This window comes from Pleuronectes platessa, chromosome 8 (genome assembly GCF_947347685.1).
Source record: "Pleuronectes platessa chromosome 8, fPlePla1.1, whole genome shotgun sequence".
In the NCBI taxonomy this organism is placed as follows: Eukaryota; Metazoa; Chordata; class Actinopteri; order Pleuronectiformes; family Pleuronectidae; genus Pleuronectes; species Pleuronectes platessa.
Window position 1 is genome coordinate 19,176,488 of NC_070633.1, and position 20,005 is coordinate 19,196,492.

The 20,005-nt window shown below is 43.3% G+C and overlaps 1 protein-coding gene across 1 annotated transcript; it reads right to left on the minus strand.

The window, feature by feature from the left end:
* Positions 1-375: 375 nt before the first annotated feature.
* On the minus strand, positions 376-4,896 carry adra2db (adrenergic, alpha-2D-, receptor b). Its single transcript, XM_053429619.1, has one exon. The coding sequence runs from the start codon at positions 4,501-4,503 to the stop codon at positions 3,232-3,234; it is 1,272 nt and encodes a 423-aa protein (XP_053285594.1). The 5' UTR covers positions 4,504-4,896; the 3' UTR covers positions 376-3,231.
* Between the last annotated feature and the right edge of the window lie 15,109 nt (positions 4,897-20,005).

The following is a 20,005-nucleotide window of genomic DNA, read 5'->3' on the forward strand; positions in this document are numbered from 1 at the left end:
CTCTCTCTCTCTCTCTCTCTCTCCCTCTCTCCCTCTCTCCCTCTCTCTCTCTCTCTCCCTCTCTCATCCTGTTGTGTTTTTTTCCCGCTCTGCACCCATCTTGAAACATTTATAACAACATCTCCTCTGACTATTGTGACCGCAAATAGCCTTCCCCTCACTGTGGACTCTAAATAGCGCCGGCAGCCAACCCTGCCCAGTCCCCTCTCTCTCTCTCTCTCTCTCTAACATTTATAAAAGGCCCTGAATAAAGCTTTCCCTTCGGCGTCCCACACCAGGAAATGTTTGGGCTCTGTCCGGTTGGTCTGTTTCTCTCATTAAGCCTTAATGGGGGGGGGGGGGGGGACTGTAAACTTTGTTTACAGTCTGGGATGAATGAAAGGCTCAATAGATGGGAGCGCAGTCTTCAGAGGGCCGCGAATCACCAGAGTGTAAAATATGTTAATTTTGCACCAGGATGAAATGAGATGAGATGCAATTAGCGCGGCATTTATCAGACGAATGGCGACGCACTGTAAGGGATCTGTGTTTATTCCTGTGTGAAGGTTTCTAGCAGGAAAGTCAAACAACACAACGTCTCTCAGTTTGGATTCTGAAACAAAAGACAGGTGAATTGTGCGAGGAGACATGTCTGAAAGTGACAGATAGCACTACAGCTAATTAAAAGCATTTAGTGCCATCCGTGCTGCCACGGAGCAGTTGATTAAAAAGATAATTGAATCGGGAAGTGGGATCTAACCAGGGAGTTGCGTGTCTTGTCAGACGGTAATCCGTATAGCATCAGGAAGAAAATCACATGCGAACGCTCATGTAAACATTTCCCATCATGACTAATGCAGCAGCCATTAAGAGTGATGACCGTGCTCTCTGGAGAAATTAAGCTACATGAAACAATAACATCCTATTAAGCTGCACACATTCCAATTAGCATCGCTCGGAAGCTGCGGAAGATGAAGACGCTAATTCCATCGCCCCCCGTGACGTCGAATGGGCTACGACATTTCATTTGTTCTCAAGAGTTAGTGAATCCCTTTGAGGTAAAGTTTCCCTTCCCCGCACCAGCTCCGCTTCTCTCAAACCATCTAATTCCGCTCATGAATAAAATGGTGGTGCCCGTCGAGACAAAAAGGGAAACGCTCAACCACCTTCTCTCTTGTTACCCCTCGACTGTTTTTTTTCCAGCAACACCCTGGTGAATATGAGCTGGCTTCGCAACAGAGCGCTTCATTTGACTATTTCCACAAAAAGCACTCGGTTTTAAGCGTGACACGCCTCGATCGGGGTGATTATCTTTGGCGAGGCACCAGTGAGCTGCTTTGAAGACATTCCTGAGAGGATATAAATAGTGTATTTATCCCCAGCACCCCCATGCCGACAATACGCTGACAGGGAGCTGGTCAGCCTCTCCTCACTAACCAGAGTGTTCCCCGGAGAAGCTCCACCATCTCTTCAACATTTCACATTTTTACCCTTTCTATCCTTGAAGCATGAACCCACCACAATAATGAGTTTGTGTTGAAAACTCTACTCTAGCTCTACTGCTAACATCCACAGCTGCTCTTCCTGTAAAGAGTTTATAGCAATGTCTCCACGGTAAACTGCTTTGTATATTTTGACCCCCGTCTATTCTTTTGTCGACAACAACAAAACTTGGAAGGATGCGTTATTGGTCAGGGAAGAACCCATTACATTTTTTGGTGCAGCTCAAGGATTTTGAGGAATCACTTTATTTAACATTGTTACATAGCTGGCGTCCATTTTGCTGAGGAGGGTTCCCCGCTGAGTCAAATGACCTGGAAGCCATATGACCTGTTCTTATTCTCTAAATAATAAGTAAAGGAGTTTCGGTGCTTCCTATGTTATCTCCTTTAGGAAACATTGGACCATCCTTTTACAAAAGGGGAGTAAAATATGCTGTCCTACAATTCCCTGCCCGCAGCATGTAGTTGCACCTGGGCAGATCCAGGTAAATATAAAGGAAACAGAACAGCTGTCTACTTCCAGTTTTGACTTTCCCTCCTCAGCCGTAGTTTTCAATGTAGCCTGTTGAGTTGCACCGGATGTGAATTATTTCTGGATATTTAAAACAAGATGAAAGTTACTGGGTACCTGAGGTCTTGGGACTTACAGTACAGCTTTATAAAGGATTACAGCCCGAGGCATGGCTTGAAGATATTAAGCTCTCTCACTGTATCCAAGGAGATTTAATGCAGGAAGGAAGTTCAGCTTTTCCTGAAATACTTGTGTCCAGAGATACTGTTTTTAAGATAGAGGGAGCAGGACTGTTTTTTTTGTTTTGTTTTTAGAAAAGTATTTGAATATAAACTTTGTATTTTGAGTTTTTTCTTCATCTGGCCAGAAACTTGATATTTGTCAAAGAATATAAAATGAATATAGTTGGACAACATAACCCACATTTAAAGTCCTGCATGGTACTGAGAACACATTGAATGGCAGAATCCTGGTCCCACACTATTTAAATATTTACTGAAAAAATATGGAGCTATGGTTCAAATTAAAATGTGGAGATTTGTCCAACAGAGTTTTGCAAACGCAGGCCTGAGATTGGCAATCGTTTTCCGGTGTCTGGTGGTGTGATGTGCGGTGGGAAGGGGGGAGATTAGACTCTTAGGTGAATTTCGGGGGTTCGCTGGTGAGACTTAAGGAGCTTTCACTGCAGTTAAACACAAGATGTATCTGAATTATGTAACGATGCCAGACATTTAAATCTGCAGGATTTCATTCCTCTTTTTCTTTTCTTTCTCTGTGGAACTTGCTTGCACATTCCCTTGCGTACACATAGATGAGATGGTGGAGAGAGAGGCCGTCCAGTGGTCTCAATATCAAACACCTAATGTTACAGCTACACACAAGATGTCATCCCCACTCTGAAGTGGCCTCCTGTTTGCTGCAGCCTGATCAAATACCTGCTCTTTCTGCTTCAAAAGTTCATGTTAGTAGAACTTTTCAGTGGCCTACATTAAAACTTTACATATCTCCAGTGGGATAAAAATGGGATGATTAACTTATTATTTTCTTTTGCTCCACTTTACATTTTATTCATGGCCATTTAAATCTGTACACAAGACTGGTTTGGTTTTCTTATTCTCATAGTTACATGAAAATGATTTCAGGAGGGGAACTACAGCCAAAAGCACTGAGTCTTGATAATATAAGTCCATCCCAGCACTGTTGAGGCATTCGAGGCCAAATCATTGTCTTCCTCTAGAGTTACGTGCGCTTTGGAGTCCTGCACACAATTTTCTTGAAGGCTTTCCTGAAATCCCTGTTGAAAATAGTGTATATTATGGGGTTCACGGAGCTGTTGCAGTAGCCAATCCAGAAGAACAGGTTGAACAGTGCGCCCGGGATGTAGCAGCTGTCTCTGCAGATCGCATGGAGGCTGTAGGTGAAGAAGAAGGGGAACCAGCAGAGCACAAACACCCCCATCACCACCGCCAGCACGAAGGTGAAACGCTTCTCCCGCATCTGGGCCACTTTGGTCTTGTTGACCGCGGCCACCCGGGGTCGCTCCGCCGGGGTCTTCTGCTCCGGGTAGAGCTGCGACGCCCGGGCCGATGCCCACGAGAGGCGGCAGCTCTGCGGCGGGCAGCAGTCCGACCCCTCCACCTTCCTCCGCTTGGTGAAGCAATGATTGCGCGGTTTGGTGTCCGACGTGCAGCAGCTCTCCTCCAGGTCGATGTCATCCAGCTCCCCCTGGCCCTGCTGGCCGGTGCAAGAGTCTTGGCTGCTGGGGCTCTCAGTCTCAATCTGGTCCTTCCTGACGAAGCAGGTCTCCGACTGGGAGGGCTGCCTCTCCAGACCGTTTTTGGCCACGAATACGGTGGAGGAGCGCTGCTTGGCCACTTTGTAGATCTTACAGTAAACCAGGATCATGATGAGACCCGGGGCGAAGAAGGACACCATGCAGGACGAGAGGATGTACCAGGTCTCATCGTTCAGAAGACACTCCCGCTCGTCGTGTTTGGTCATGAGGAGAGGAGGGAAGGAGATGATCGCAGATATGATCCACACCACAGCGATCATGGACTTGATGCGCTTCGGTGTCCGTTTCAGGTTGTAGCTCACCGCCTTCGTGATTGACCAGTAGCGGTCCACGCTGATGGCGCACAGGTGCACGATGGATGAGGTGCAGAACAGCACGTCCAGAGCCAAGTAGAATGCGCACCAAGTACTTCCAAAGTACCAGTACCCCATAACCTCATTGGCGAGGGAGAAGGGGATGACCAGCGTGGCCACCAGGATGTCCGCGGACGCCAGGGAGACAAGGAACAGGTTCTGGGGCGCACGGAGAGCGCGGCTGGTCAGCACCGCTACTATCACCAACACATTTCCGACAATGGTCACCAAAATAATCACAATAACCACCAGGATGATGATTGCAGCGGCTGCCGGTGTGTGTGGAAAGGAAAGCGGTGCGTCCGTGCTGTTCTCATCGTTGGACACGTTTCCCACCAACGGATTTAACTGGGTTGAATCCATTCTGCCTCCAACTTGTCCCTTCGTATCATGTTTGTTGTTTTGCACCCTTTGTCTTTCCAAAAGGGACGAGACCGGGTGCGTCGAGCTGCTGCCCACCAACGTAAGGAGATTACGCGTTGCGCGTAATACTCCTGGGCAATGCAGAGTGTAGCCCACGAAAGACAGTTCAAAGATGCTCTTCCACGAATAAACAATCCTTATTCACAGCTCCAGATAGTCCCGACACGCAGAGCTAGTTCCAAATGTATCGCAAATGTCAGAAGAACTAGAGATTAGAATCCAATGATCCAGGAATATAGTCACTCCTCCAATATTGCCGTGCGTAATGCTGCTCTAGTGTTTTGGTGAACTGCATCGCTTTGGAGCTGCAGTGCACACTGCTAGAGGAATGACTGCCCATACAGGAGTGAAGTGACATCACTTCGAGGACCAACCCATGTCTCAACTCGAGCGAGAGAGAGAGAGAGAGAGAGAGAGAGAGAGAGAGAGAGAGAGAGAGAGAGAGAGAGAGAGAGAGAGAGAGAGATAGAGAGAGTTGGATTTGGGATTTCTCTGCAAGTAGAAGTGTTTTCTCTTCAGATGAGCCCTCGAGCTCTTCTGTTTGATATTGTAAACCCACACAATGTTGTTTTGCAGAACAAAATGCCCCATCATTGAAACTGTTTTTTTGGTAACGTTTACGTGCCACTGACATGATGATGGAGGTATTTAGGATGACATGGCCATTAAGAGCCAGTGATGCGTGTGGTGGTAAAACGGCACAGCCAGAGTTTTCTCTGGACTTTATCATCCCTGCAGGCCGACAAATTATAAAAGACCACAGTTACTAAAGTGAGAAGCAGCTGTTAAATGATCTGCTGTAAAACTTTATCTCCGAAATGAAGAGGAAAATTTTTCATAGTCCCCCTCTCTGATGCAAGCAGACACTTGTTTGTATGCACGGTCACACAGTATAATCTGGAACGGTTCTGTGGTGTCACAGATGGAGGTGACATGACACCTGTTGCCGAATGGCTCTGTTTGCTCTGGAGGTTCAGTTATATAACATGTGTGCAGCAGTGGATATTTACCAGTCAGGAAGGATTTGAAAAATACACACACATGGCCAGGGTCAGAGAGTCATTGTGAAATATAGATTTAAAAAAAAAATGCTTTTGGGCTGATGAGCACTGTGGCTCTGTCCAACAGACACACGTCACCCACTTTGGATTAGGAAAAAAAAGTACTATTTATAAAGTAAATAGCATCTGCTGGAAGCCTGTCAGTATGGGATTTGCAGTCCAGTTAAAGCTGTTTGGGGGATGCCAACATCAATGTTGGTGTATGTGTGTGCAACTGTGTTTGTCCTTAAAAGTGAGTTTTCTGGAGGCTAAGAACATAGTTTAGTGGCTGCAGTGGGATGAAACACAGAAGGAGTCAGATTGGGAGGAGGGCTTGGACTGCCTATCTGTTAGGATTTGAGGTAATGGCTGGAATCAAAGAGCAGATCACAGGAGCGGAGACAGAAATAGGTTTAAAAGGTTTAATGTGCAAGTTGATAAACAGAATGAAGTAGAACTGTACTCAGTTGACTGCATACTGCCGCCGAGGCCTGACAGTCCCCTTAAATTCATCAAGCTGCACCACATTGCACAAACTCGTAAATATCGGTCTCCAAATTGTACCAGATTTTTTTTTAACTAGAAAAAATCCTCACTACTAAAATTCCTGGATCTGCCTCTTTGAGATTTGGTCCTTTCTCGTCCCACTTATCCACCAAGATTCGTGGAAAACCATTCAGTAGTTTTTATGTAATCCTGCTGACAAACAAACCAATGAACATGGGCAAAAACATTACCTCCTTGGTGGAGGTAAATAAATCTAATCATCTCATAATTTCATAATAATGTGTCTTGTGAGAGTCTCTGGTTCCAATGTACTCCAACATTTAGCGTTCTGAGAATCTGAATCTACGTGTGCTGACATAGAAGCAGACAGGAGTCTGGATGTTAGCTGGAGGTGATGGTGGAAAGCAAAGCAGGTATGATCCCCTCGGTGCAGACAAAAACAGCAGCGGTGAGATTCAGGCAAGGTAACAAAAGCTCTGTTAAAAACTGAGAGAGGTTGTGTCGAAGGATTTCTGGTGAGCGATGATCTGGCAGGTGGTTCTTACATAAAGCAGAGACCTGTGGTGTAGATAGAGGAATGAAGCTCGAGTGTGAAGGAGTATTGGCGTGAGATCAGGAATCTGGATTCACCGTCCCGCCAGCGGCACACACGCACAGGTGCCGAAACCAAATGGGGACAGGCAGGAAAACCAGGACATAACAATAACAACAGCAAAACGAACACACGGAGAACACTCCTCACGTTATGTAGTTTCCTCCTTTCTTCCCTCTCTCTCTCCCTGTAATGCCCTGGATGAGCATAACAACAGTGAAGATCACCTAAAGGGTGACTGTCATCATACATCAGCAGCCTGTCCACATCCCCTTGGGTGTCTACCTGCTGCAGAACAACAGAGGGAGAAAAACACCGACCCCAGTAACCAGTAACCTCCAACACAGCCAGGCAGAAACACAGGGTTGTGTTGTGTCTGACTCTGTAACCTGCAGGGCAATCCAAGAAATGACATCCAATTATAATTACTACAAGTGGGCGAGTCATGTTACGCAATCCTCTGCAGGAAGATGAAATTACACATTTTACTGCTTTTCATCCGACAACATTAAAAGGGACATTTTACAAATGTATGGATTAGTTCCAAGGCAAAGGACGGAGCAGACAAAAAGACAAGTCCCTGCAGCTGTGAAAGTCAACATGCACTGTGCAAAAGCAATCTCACGCTACTTTCCGCACCTGTAACCTAAACCATGACGAAAAAACGATTTATTGTGTTGACAAAACGTTTCATCTCGATGTTGCATTAACTTTACTTTCTGCTCAGAGCGCCGCAGACGAGCCGTTCCACAGAGGAAGAACAAAGCTCGTCGACACCGCTCGTGTCTTCTCTAATCCAGAACTTGATAAATGCAGAATTTCTCGGTTACATAACGTGAAATATTTCTTGAGACTATTCAATATGCTGTGTGTGTGTGTGTGTATGAGGTAACACACAACTCACTCGCACTGACACACACACACCCACACACTTTCCTCCATTTAATTTCAAGTGTCACAAAACTATGCAGCCTGAATCTATGTGCTGCACGCCCCAAGAGAAAGAAATGAAAGAAAAGGAGAATAAAATGTACACGTGAACATTCCTACTGCATGCATGTAAGAGATGGAACACATAATGCACCGTAATGCATTTGCTATCAGCTTTTAAATTAATCTGCATCCATACACAGATAGCTGTCTATAGAGCAATGTCGTCTGGTCTGTGTGTAAACAGTGTTCGGCGAATGGAATTAAAAAATAAATAATCACAATTGTGTTCCTTCCACCCTTGTGCCTACTTTTCATTCCCAGTAATACAACAATTCCCAGAACCCTGTTGCTTTGGCTCCAACTTCCTGTTATGCAGTCGCTGTGTTTCAGAGAGGGATGCACAGGCCGGTCCTGTGAGGGGGCGACGGTTCTCTCACTAACTGCAAATTGCCACAATCAAATGTGTCCTCAAATCAAGTTTAAGCCTCGGCCATCAAATGCACACATGGCAAAAATGTTGTGGCCCAGTTTTGGCCCGGACTGCCACACTGTCACTCCAGCCACATACCACGTGGAACAATAGCCATAGTAATACCGCATGTCAACCGAGGGTGACCCGGATTTCTTTTGAGCTATTTGGGCCATATACACCATTTACCTCATGGGTCACTTCAGGGTCACATCCATATTACAGCTTGTCTAGAGCGCTGCATGTTGCCAAAAAAGGCTCACATTTGCTCTGAGATATTTGGGGCCACATTTGCTATTTAACTTTAGGCTGCAATGCATTGTGTCTGTGCCATAAGAAGGCCTGACTTCCTGCATCATTACCTGAAGTGGCCATATATCCGTATGCCATGTGCGTAACGTGTTACATGTCTGATATCTTTGCGACACGCAGCACCCCTCTGCGAAGCGGAAAGCCAGACTCATCTACTGTGGCATTCGGGAATATTAGCAGCTCTCCGAAGCCGCGGGAGCGTCGGAAGCTTCACAAGCACTCAATCTCGTCAACTCATCAATCATTAGCTATGCACTGTGATTTTAACAGCTTGTCCCTCTGCCAACAGGTAATGTGTTGAGTGATGAGGCTGGAGTGCTAATTACTGCTCCCAGAAAGTATTCATTTAGCAGTGATTATTAATGTGGTCCCTGAACACAATTTCTCTGCCAGTGCCTGTACTTATATAAGCTCCACACACACTTTTTCTCACTTCCGAGGTGACAGCTGACGGACCTGTGGGTGCTTTTTAGCTGCAACTCAAACAGAACACGGTGGAGAAGAGCTCGACAGGAGGCTCGAGGAGAGGCTGACTTTCCTCTGCAGGTGACGGCGGTGTCAGGAGTATGGTGAGAGGAAGCTGATAACACTGTTTATTGACTACACACGACCGGGAAGATAAAAATAATAGATTCCTTTGGGAGGGCGGCATCTGATGGCCGTGTGAGCTGAGCTGCCTCCGTACCTTCCTGTTTTCTTCTGGCTGCTTAGGCTGGACGTGAGCAGAAACCCACTGCCGCGTTATGTAACGCTCCAGGAATAAAAGACTGGAGGTGAGAAAACCTCATCGCAGGTTGCAGGAGATTTGTTGTAGTAAAGACTGTCTTCAGAGAATTCAGTCGGCAGAAATTCCGCCTTGACCCAGGATATCTCTCTATAATACTATATAATTCTTATTTATTTGTGCGTGTGTGTATTGCAAGATCCGTTGCTTTTGTTGTGTATCCCTCTGGAAGCTGGTGTGCAAGAGAGTGGGAAGGGACTCTGTGTTTGTGTGTATGTCACAGCTACACGGTGATTCACCTGTTCTTGTTTACAGAGAGCTCACGTCTCTCCACATCCCGACCTTCTTCTATGCTTCTGCTGCTGCTGCTGCTGCTGCTGCTGCTGCTGCTGCTGCTGCTGACAGTGGGCTCGGTGGATCCAGATGATCGCATCACTGCTGACCTTTGTTGTGCACCAACCAAAAATAATATACCGCATAGTTTTTTCCACAGCTTTGGACAAAACCACTCTGGAATTTGAGAGCGTCAGTGGTCGGGCTAATGAAGGCTGAAGGTCAGACATGTCAGCACATTCCCTGATTGAAGACCCGGCAGCAGACGTCCTGGATGGGGTTTGTTTCTGGGAAGTTTTTGTTGCCTGCTGCACACCAGAGGATTTTCAAATCTCCACTGATTTGGAAAACGTGAACACAGACGTAACAACACACGTAACCGATGTTTTTATATTATCATCGTGAGAACTTACACGCTGGATGATTCAGTGGAGACGCAGGACCACACACTTCAGAATAAGAGCAATCATTTAGCACTGACTTCTACAAGTTTGTCTTCCTTAACACCGGCCACCTGGTAGATTAAACAAAAGTCTTATTTACGCCAGAGGCAGCCGTGTTTCGATTCGAAATAAAAACATCCATATGGTGACGCTCACTTTTATTGGTTACTGCAGGTCTCTGCTCACTCGCCGAATCGCTACATTAGCAGAATCGCTACATTCTGCTTCTTTCATGCTACACCGGTCTCCTCGATTTCGAATCATAAATATCTAATTCGGTCAGTGGCATTTGGTCTGTTGATCATGTCTGTGAACCCGTCACACTACAGGAGCATTCGGCCAGATAATCTGTTCAGATCAGACTCAAACTGGCAAAGACCCTGCATCAAAACAAGGGCTGAATCTGACCCCAAATCATCCTCTTCAGGCTTGGAAGCGCAAAAACAAGTCAATTTGACAAATACACTTTGTAATTATTGTAGGTAATTCAAATCCTTTTTAATGCATTATAACTAGGAACTGATCAACTTGTTCCAACAGCTGCTCTTTGAATTTGAATGTGGTTTAAAGGGCTTTATCTTCAATAAGAGAAGTAATGACTTTGTACACATCCAGCAGAGGAAGGCACTTTGAATATTCACTTCCAAAAACCCGAGAGAATAGACTTCCTGTAAAAACACTTGAGTGAACTAGTTCCTTCATCTCATTTTAAAGGAAAGAACACATTTGTAGCTGCTTGCAAGTGGCTCAAGGTGTTTGGTTGAATGCACAGCAGGCCTTTTGCTAGTACAGAGAAAAATGGATGAGGATTAAGAGCCATCAAATGAGTATGAGGGCCTGTGACTATTTTAGTCTTATACGTTCCTCAGTTGTGGGGTTTACTCTCTGTGTTTTCAGGACTGGGCAAAGGCCTTCCATCTAATATCCTTTGTCCTCAAAACTTAAAATCCCCTAATCGGCTTCATTTTCAGACAGTAAAGCAATGACTCACAACTCAGTGATGACTCCGATTTTAGATGATATATGTGTCGTGAATGCTTGACTCGAGTGATTGTATTTGTTCTGTTTTCTGCTAATTGCATGTGAGACGATACAAGAGATAAAAAAAAAAGAACCTTGCCTATTTCCATGAGTAAAACATCCAAACATACTGAACTGGAAACTGTTGCCCTTCTTTACCTGGGGCCGTATTCACAAAGGATTTTAGGGCTAAAAGTAGGTCCTAACTGGCGAATTTAGGAGTAACTCCTAAAAATAATGGGCGTGTCACTCTTAAATGTAGGACTCCTAACTTTTTTCACTAAGAGCAATTCACAAAGTATTTTAGGCCTAAAAGTAGCACCTAAGTCAAGGAGAGCTTAAAAGTCCTCAAGAGGACTCCTAACTCACTAAGACCTATTCACAAAGAATCCTAAAATGGCTGCGAGACGAAATGCTTTGGAGACAATGGAAGACCGTGAGTTAATCAAGAGATATAGGCTAAATCGTGAGGGTATTCAACTTGTTGTGGACTTAGTGCGGGATGCAATAACATCCCCGACTAACAGGAATAATCCCATTAGTCCCGAAATAAAATGTTTAGTAACACTACATTATTTAGCAACAGGGAAAATGCAACTTTGCAATGCCGACGATTTAGCAATATCACAACCATCAGTCAGCCGTGCCATAAACCAAACTATCAACGCGCTAGCTAGACCACATATCATCCAACAGTTTATCCGGTTTCCTTTGGACATTCAACAATTACACAGGATCAAAGCCAACTTCATGGCGATTGCAGGTATGCCCGGTGTGGTCGGTGCTATTGACGGGACGCACATAAAAATAATTGCTCCATCAAAAGATAAAAAATGCTCATTGGATAGTATTTTGCAGGGTGCTTTTAATTGCCTCCTTGATTGAAAGCAATTTACGTATTTTTATTGTTTGCTTTCTCTCTCTCTCTTGAACGTGCAGGCTACAACGTCATTATCGTGGTCTGCACAAACTTGTCATCATGCGTGTATTCTGCTAACTGCACTGTCCATAACTACTTCATAGGAATTCATTTCTAGCCTAGTCTATTTCCTTGTTTTTCGGTAATTTAGTGGGCTCGTCTGAACAACCAATCACCGCACTGACCGCTTCTAAACTCATGCACGAGAATCAACGTCATCCATAGCAACGGCGCGTCACTTTTAGTTCAGTCTTAGTGATTTATCCTTAGTAAGAGTAGGTCTCAAAGGCTTTGTGAATAACTTTTAAGAAAAAACTCCTACGTAAAATGTTTTAGCGCGAGTTAGGAGCACTCCTAGCGCTAAGATAAAATCCTTTGTGAATACGGCCCCTGATCTCTACACTTGTCTTGTTTTAATGAACAGATTTAAAACTTCATGGTCTCCTGCTGTAATGAAGCATCAGTGCTGTCCTTTAGTTGTAAGTTGCTTTGAATAAATGTATCTGCCCAAATGCATTGATTGTACAGTTGGGCCTGAGGATGGGGGCAGAGAAAGGACATGTCACCACTAAAATTGAATCTGTGCCTCATACGCCCACAGGGAATTTGGTCTTGTGTGATTTAATTAATGTCTAAATAGTTTAATGGGTAAGTTTGTTACATTTTGTCCCGGTGATGGCATCAATAATGAAAATCAGGAGATCATCACTTTCAGGAAGATGCATGTACATGGCTGACTCACCACATGACTGCCAGCACACAAACCACCACTACGAATCAAAAACTACATCAAAATCTGAATTTGACTAACCTGAGGAAAGTGCAGAGTGAAGGCCTGTAGATGGTGGATAAGTGTAGTTACAACATACACTGGGAATAAAGATGGACGACAGTACTACAGCATCCATGGCCCCCTAGTGGCGGCTCCAGTATAGGGAATAAAACCTTCTCCAAGTTAGTCAATGTAATCTGAGCAAACTAAAAAGTTAAAGTACACAATAATTTGTTTTCCCTCAAACACTGTGTCTGTCTTAGGGAGTTCCTATCACGTGACACGACTGACGCTGGGGACTGAGACGATTCGTCGACCACAAATATTGGCAGGACGGATCCTGGATATTTTGCCTTTATCAACAGTCTATGTTGCACCAACAGATGGCTGAGCTGCAAAATATGGTGATTATGTAAAACTCAACACCCTCTAAAAATCACAATTTATTGGCATTGTGGGCACCTAATGTTACCCTGATAATATTTGCATTTAGCTGAAAGCACTGATGTGTAAAAAATGAAGTAGCTGCTGGCTTGGCTTTCAACAAGAGTTTTCACACTTATGCGATACAGAGAAAGTACACTAATGTCTTCCAATAAAAAATACATTTTATATGCAATGGATAAAAACAAGTATTTTTTCAAGCTGCTAGATCTTTCTACTCTCGGTTGCAGAAATGATGAAAAGTATGAGGCGGTGAAAGGAAAGAGCTGACTCAGTCCTCCATGTTTTGTTTTGTTGGATTCGGCTTCAGAGATAACAGAAAGCTGTGGTCAAGGCTGGCGAGCGGCTGCAGGAACCGGGAGGATCACTCCCAGGAAACTGACGTTATGACCTGTTTCTTCTGACAGTGGCTTCAGTACAGGCTTACTATGTTTACAAGAATCACACTCACAGAACGCTTTTTGCGCTTCGCTGTGCAGACTACTGACCTTGGGTCCATTTGCAAATACTTACAGAATAAAATGTACAAAAGATGGACTTATATTATTCCTTTTGAGACGCATTTCCATCACAAACTCCACAGTTGATGACATTGAATTACATTATGGGCCTCATGCTAACAATCCTCCTCTCTGACTTCGTTCAAATCCTAACCACTGTGCCCAGTTAGTATTCAGGGTGTACCTACGCATCCAGCAACCAGGCCGAGCACTCATTAAAACATTAATTTAGAATTTGACTTTGAAATCGTTGCCTGTTCATTTATAGTCAGCATGAGTAGAGTAGTTGTGCCGTTTGATATCACAGAAAACATCTTGGTCTATTACCCATGAGCATTTCTCTAGGCACATAATGCTGCTCTCTCACATACTGCACATCATTTCTGTTATTTCTAATGTTTAGCTTATTTTTATGATTTGGAAGTAACTTAATAAACTACCCATAAAGTTCACAAACTAATTGTTGTTGGATACAAAACAAAAACTAGAACATAATGGGCGTGATTGTCTTTTTATTTTACACAAAAATATGATTTCACCTTGTTTCTTATCTGAGGCCTTTGATGTTTAACGGCTTCCACTTGAATTGAGTTTATACCTTACTAGCTTCAAACATTCATGAAATCGATGCTGGAAGTTCTTTTAGACTGTTTGATCAAAGCCACAACAAAGGAACAGGAGGATGTTCCACTCGAGAGATGCTGCACTGTAGCAGAATAAGGCGTCTTCATAATCATAAATAACAGCTTATATGATTCAGTGTGTTTTTCCATATGCCAGCTTTGCCCTCTGCACTTGGGTCTACCTATATATTGGTCCATTAGGGGATCCTGGGGTCGCATATTGCAGAGTGAGTCATCGGGCTCACTGAAATACTCCTGAATGAGATGGCAATGTGAAGCAGAACATCCTCTGAGCAGCGTAGGCGCATGACATGGATGTGGACAGCATGGCAGAAAATTGAGGAGGTGGCTTTTGGACACTTTTCAGACAGCGTCCTCCTCAATCCCCGGCGCGTTTTGTCAGACCCCATTTTCTCGCCGTCTCTTTCATGTTCCTGTGGCGACAGCTGACACCTGTTGGCTCTGTAAGCTGCTGTTTCACTTCACCCCTCGTTCTTTCTCCATACCTGCCGCTCTCTGCCTCCAGTTGTCAAGTCACATTTCCATGAGACGAGGCTCTCTTTCTCTGCCCTGACCATCTGGTGCAGCTTTTTGGGATTCTCAGCTCCCTCCTTCAACGCATTGCCCTGCAGTGTCCAGGTCCAAAGATCAAAGCACCATTCATGAGAATCAAAGTACAAAATCTACTTTCATCCTGGAAAAATGTACTTGGTAGGCAGAGTCAGTTGAGTATGATCCTCAAGTGTACATCGTTGGTGGTATTAGTTTGCAGAGCTGCAGTCTTGGTATATCACAGAAGGACTGTATTTTTTAGATAAGGGTGAAATAAAATTCAGCAAGTTAAAAATATTTTTTTTCTAAAAGGTCCTTGGGTGTCTATTATATACAGTATAAGGGAACAAATATCCAGTTCACAGCTTTAATTCAATGAGTAGTGTGCTAGACTGCAGATAACCATAGAAAAAAGACTAACTATGATTGCAATTTGCCTAACCGTAACTCAAAGTGATATAAACAAAGTCTGAAAAAAGTATTAATGTGTGAGCACATCCATTTTGTGCCTCTTTATATCTCTACTCCCTGACCCTCTAATCCAGCGGTCTTCAATGTTTTTCAGGCCAAAGACCCCAAACTGATGGAGAGATGGAGCAGGGACTCCCTACTATATATATTGTATAAAATTGTGTTTTATATTAAACTGGGCCTAGTGCCATATATAAACAGCTACCCTGTTATTGTGCATTCAATACTAAGCTATTCAAATAGAACACGGGTTCATATATTCATGTTTTTAATTTAAACATGTGCAAGGTACAGGGTGGCCATGCCCTGTACCCAACACTGAGCTATTAAAGTAATTCACAGATTCATGTTTTTATTTTAAACATACATGCAGAAGAGACAGTGAATCCTCAAGCATCTGTGGATAGCACACATACTCCCACATTAGTGATGGGTAGCACACAACTTAACTTACCTTGGACGGATGAAGGTTGTCAGGCCGAGGGTCAAATCAGGTTCTCAATATGTTGGATGCATGTTAATGTGTATTTAAAGACATTTCAATTTGTGGAAGAAAATTGGTTAGAAAATAAATCAAAAATCATAGAAAATATAAAAAATGTCTAATCAACCGAAACATTTTGCGACCCCCCTACAGTACCTCCGCGGACCCCCTAGGGGTCGCGGACCCCCTGTAGAAGACCTCTGCTCTAAGCCATTAGTATTCAAAATCATATTTAAGTTTGAACTGCCCTGTTAATTGCACATTACACTGTTAAAGGAGTTGGACAAAAAAGAGGGCAGTTCCTGAGCCGTTCCACCAATTAAGATATTTCCTTTCTAAAACTCAGAGTTGGTTTCATTTAAACTATTGAATCCACAAAGAAGCCCCATCCAATATATCTACTGTTAATCCTTGGAGGGTCAGGGAGGAAGCATATCCCAGCTGCCACTGGAGGGGGAACACCCAGAACAGGTCACCAGCGATTCACCGAACCGACATACAGAGACAAACCGAACCCTAATCAACAGGATTTGAACTGAAAACCTTCTTGCCTTGAGGGGTGACCACTGCACCACCATGCCTCCCCGTATTCTCCAATATTTCCCCTCAAGATAAGAATGTTATAAAACCTGAAGAAATTGTTAGACTTTTTTTTCACCGTTAAATATCAGAACTCTGTGTATTATGACTTGCTCATCCCTCCGACAGACTCTTTGAAACATTATTCATCGCCTTCAAACTACTTTCATTCTTTGCCAAGTCCTTGCAACAAAATGTTTGTGTTTATTTATAGGCCTTTGAAGATTTACGAAATAATCTGTCAGGCAGCCTGTCTCAGAGAATTAATGACGCTGATCGCACACTCAAAACAATGAAGACTGTTTTTTTGGACACTCTGGACCCCCCCGAAGATATTTGTTCACCAGTTATTTATTTAAATGTTATTAATTCTCTGCTAAATGTGATAAGACAGCAGATGTGACCTCTGACTTATTGTTGCGGAACGTGTTGGCTAACTCCTCTGTCAGTGTCACAGAGAACTGACTGTCTGGCTGGGGCAAGAAGGGATAAACACAGTTGTCGCAAACCCCGTGTCAGCTCCTCGACACACACATGCAGTTGTCTAGTTGGTCCTTGTGAACAAACTACCAGTTATACTGACTGATGGTTCTCCACTTCTTCTGTTCAACGATATTGCTGAACAGTTATATTTTTTGCACTTTATATTCTAGAAAAAGAAATCACTTGTTTTACATTCTTCTCTCGAATGAAGTTTTTTCTGTGCTCCTCTGTGTCCTGAAAAATGTAATCGATTTCCTATTTCTGTTCTATAAAAGGCCTGGAACGTTAAGATAAGACTTATTTTCAAAACTCCTTCAAAAAATTAATTTTGTGGTGTTGCAACACTCATTATGAATGCTCCCAGCATGCTTTGCTGCTAGTCTCAGGTGAGTGTCCTTGATTTGTCTTACTCCTTTTTGAGGATATGGACTGAAACAGCCCAAAGTAAAATACAAAGATAAAGATACTATTTGTTTTCTTTTGTGCTGTTAGAGTGGTGTGAGGAATACTATTACTTCCAGGTTAAGTGGATCGAATTGAGGCGACTGTGTTGTTGTCAGAGAGCTTCTGTTCATTGCCTATATATGTGCAGTGCATTCAACAAATAGGCGGCAAGCAGCAGTAAATGGACTTATTCCGCAAATTCCGCCTCTCATTGGACTGTCTTTCACTGCAGCCTAAGGGACAGAATGTAATTTAGGACCTAAATCAAAAGTTGAGACACAAAAGATTCAAGTGATACCTTGAGAATTTGTGATAAAAAGTATGAGAAAGTACAATACATTTTTTTTTTAAAATTAGAAACACGTCTGTTTGGAAGAACAGATGTAAAATAACCCACACAACATGTTCTGTGTTGCAGTGGTGCTCAATTCTAATGCACAAGTGAAAGGGAAGAATTAAATGAAGGCTGTTTTGCTGTACAAAAAAGAAATAGCCTTTATTCATGCACTTATTCATGGAGATAAAAAAAATGCACCTACACGTTGCACCACACTGGCCTTGAAGGGAAGAATCAACTGGACATGTATACTTATCAGGAAATAATATTGTGACTCATTAGACGGTGCAGGCGACTCACATTAGAGGGAAATTATCAGTTAGACAGAAACCTACAATGAAAGATCTAGAAGAATTCTGAACACATGCAGTGTTTGAGACGACCTGATTACCTACACAAACAAAGGGTTTTCAATCTCTCCCACAGCAAGAGTGCCTAGGTTTATTTCCTCTATTGCATCAGCATTTAAAGGAATTGTTTAACATTTTTAACATTCGTTTATTCTGTCTCCTGAAAGTCGGATGAGAGGTCCTCACCACACGTTTGATGGTCCATTACTTGATAGGATTAGCTTAGCACAACGAAAAACCACATCCACCACTCAGCACCAACACAATATACAGTATCTCCTTTGTCTAACTTGTTTTAACAAAAAAAGTGTTAAAGCACAACACTCGTATGTGCAGCACTATTTCTTGGCCATGCAACTTGTGGTCTTTATGAGGTTGCCAGGCAACCAGGGGAGACATCACAAAGTCAATGTGCCGAGCCACGAAATAGTCACAAAGTCTTCTACCACAAAGTGTCATTTATACTCTTTTTTTTAATTGAACATGAGTTTTTTTCACTGCGACATGGTGGACCAGGGGTTAGCAATGTCGTTTCACATGAAAGACGTTTGAATCCCTATTGGCAGGGGTCTTTCTGTGTGGAGTTTGCATGTTCTCCCCATGTATGTGTACGTCTTCTCTGGGCACTCCGGCCTCCTCCCACTGTCCAAAGGCGTACACACTGGGATTGGGTTCATTGGAAACGAGGTGTGTATAGTAGCATGAAGGATTGGCCCTGTGATTCGCTGGCGATCTGTCCAGGCTGTTACCCGCCTCTCGCCCAATGTCAGCTGGGATTGGCTCCAACCCCCTCACCAACGACCCTTACATGATCAATTCTATAGATGATGGATGGATGAAAGTTGTGTCAGAAAAGGTGTGACTTTGGATCTATAGAGTGAGGCCCTTATCACAATACAACACTTGAAGAACAAACAGTAGGCCCAGTTTGGATTTCACAGCCTGCCTTGAAAACAAAGAGTTTTTTTTTCTTTCTATTTTAAGGCCAATGTTATTCATGGCCGCTCCACAATCATTTCTTTTTAAAGCCAGCTGGCCTTATATTAGACACCACCACTTCCAAATGCAAGACTGTAACTACTAATAAGCACAGACATGCTTTTGTTCACCTTTAAAAACAGGAAACCGCAGGCTCAGTTTCTGATGAAGTGGTTCATTCTTAATCTGTGTCCTTGTACGGGCAGCAGCAGAGTGTGAGGAGGTTCATGTGATTTAAAACATCTCCGCAGCTCTCCCTCCACCAGGACCACGTTCTGCTGCTGAACTATTTGATGTTGTGGTAATACTTGTGTTCTCAGAACATAAGACCTGGACCTGGCAACATGGACTGACAATGATCTGGCATTAACCACTGCTTTAATATTTTAACCATGTATAATAATAATAAAAAATTATCAAAATAATAATAACAATAATTGGTTTGTTTTCAAGCTGAAGCCGCCATTGCATCACGACATGAGTGGAAAAGATGAGGATGATTTCCAAAATTCAGACAACGGTGTGCAGACATAAACGCACAAAGCATTTTACCGGCACATATTATTTGTTTCTCTCAATAAATATCGAGATAAAGTTTTTCACATCACTGAATAGGTGTCAGGCGCTGGAGAACGTCTGAGTCTGATGACTCATCCTGCCTGGTTTTCATCACCGTGTAATGGTTGGAGCCGTCTGAGGTTAATAGCTACTTTCATCCAATTTACCTTTCCTTGAAAAACAAGCACAAGTTACTGAATAGTATTTTCTCTTTCACAATAGCCTACATGGATGTAAAAAATAACAAAAACAGTAAAATTGCATTTTACTGCATGGCGGTATAAACAAGGCCGAAAGCTGAAAACTGTTCATTGTCCCCTTTTCGACAGCTTGAGCAACGTGCGTTTCACAATTAAAGTGGTTTTATCAAATCCACACCAGTTTGTGTGTGTGTGTCACAGCACTGTATCCAGAGGAAGCAGCTTTGAGTGACGCCATGCACCACACAAACTAAATAAAACACTCAACGCTGTCATCTGAGCTTGTGAAAGAGAAGTAAGCTACTGTGTAGACCGGCTCACTACGTCATCTGTGGTTTGCTTGCTAATGTAGAAATCTATTGCATCTATTTCCTC

Excerpts from the sequence above, each read along its gene's own strand:
- adra2db (XM_053429619.1), bottom strand. The coding sequence starts at position 4,503 with ATGGATTCAACCCAGTTAAATCCGTTGGTGGGAAACGTGTCCAACGAT.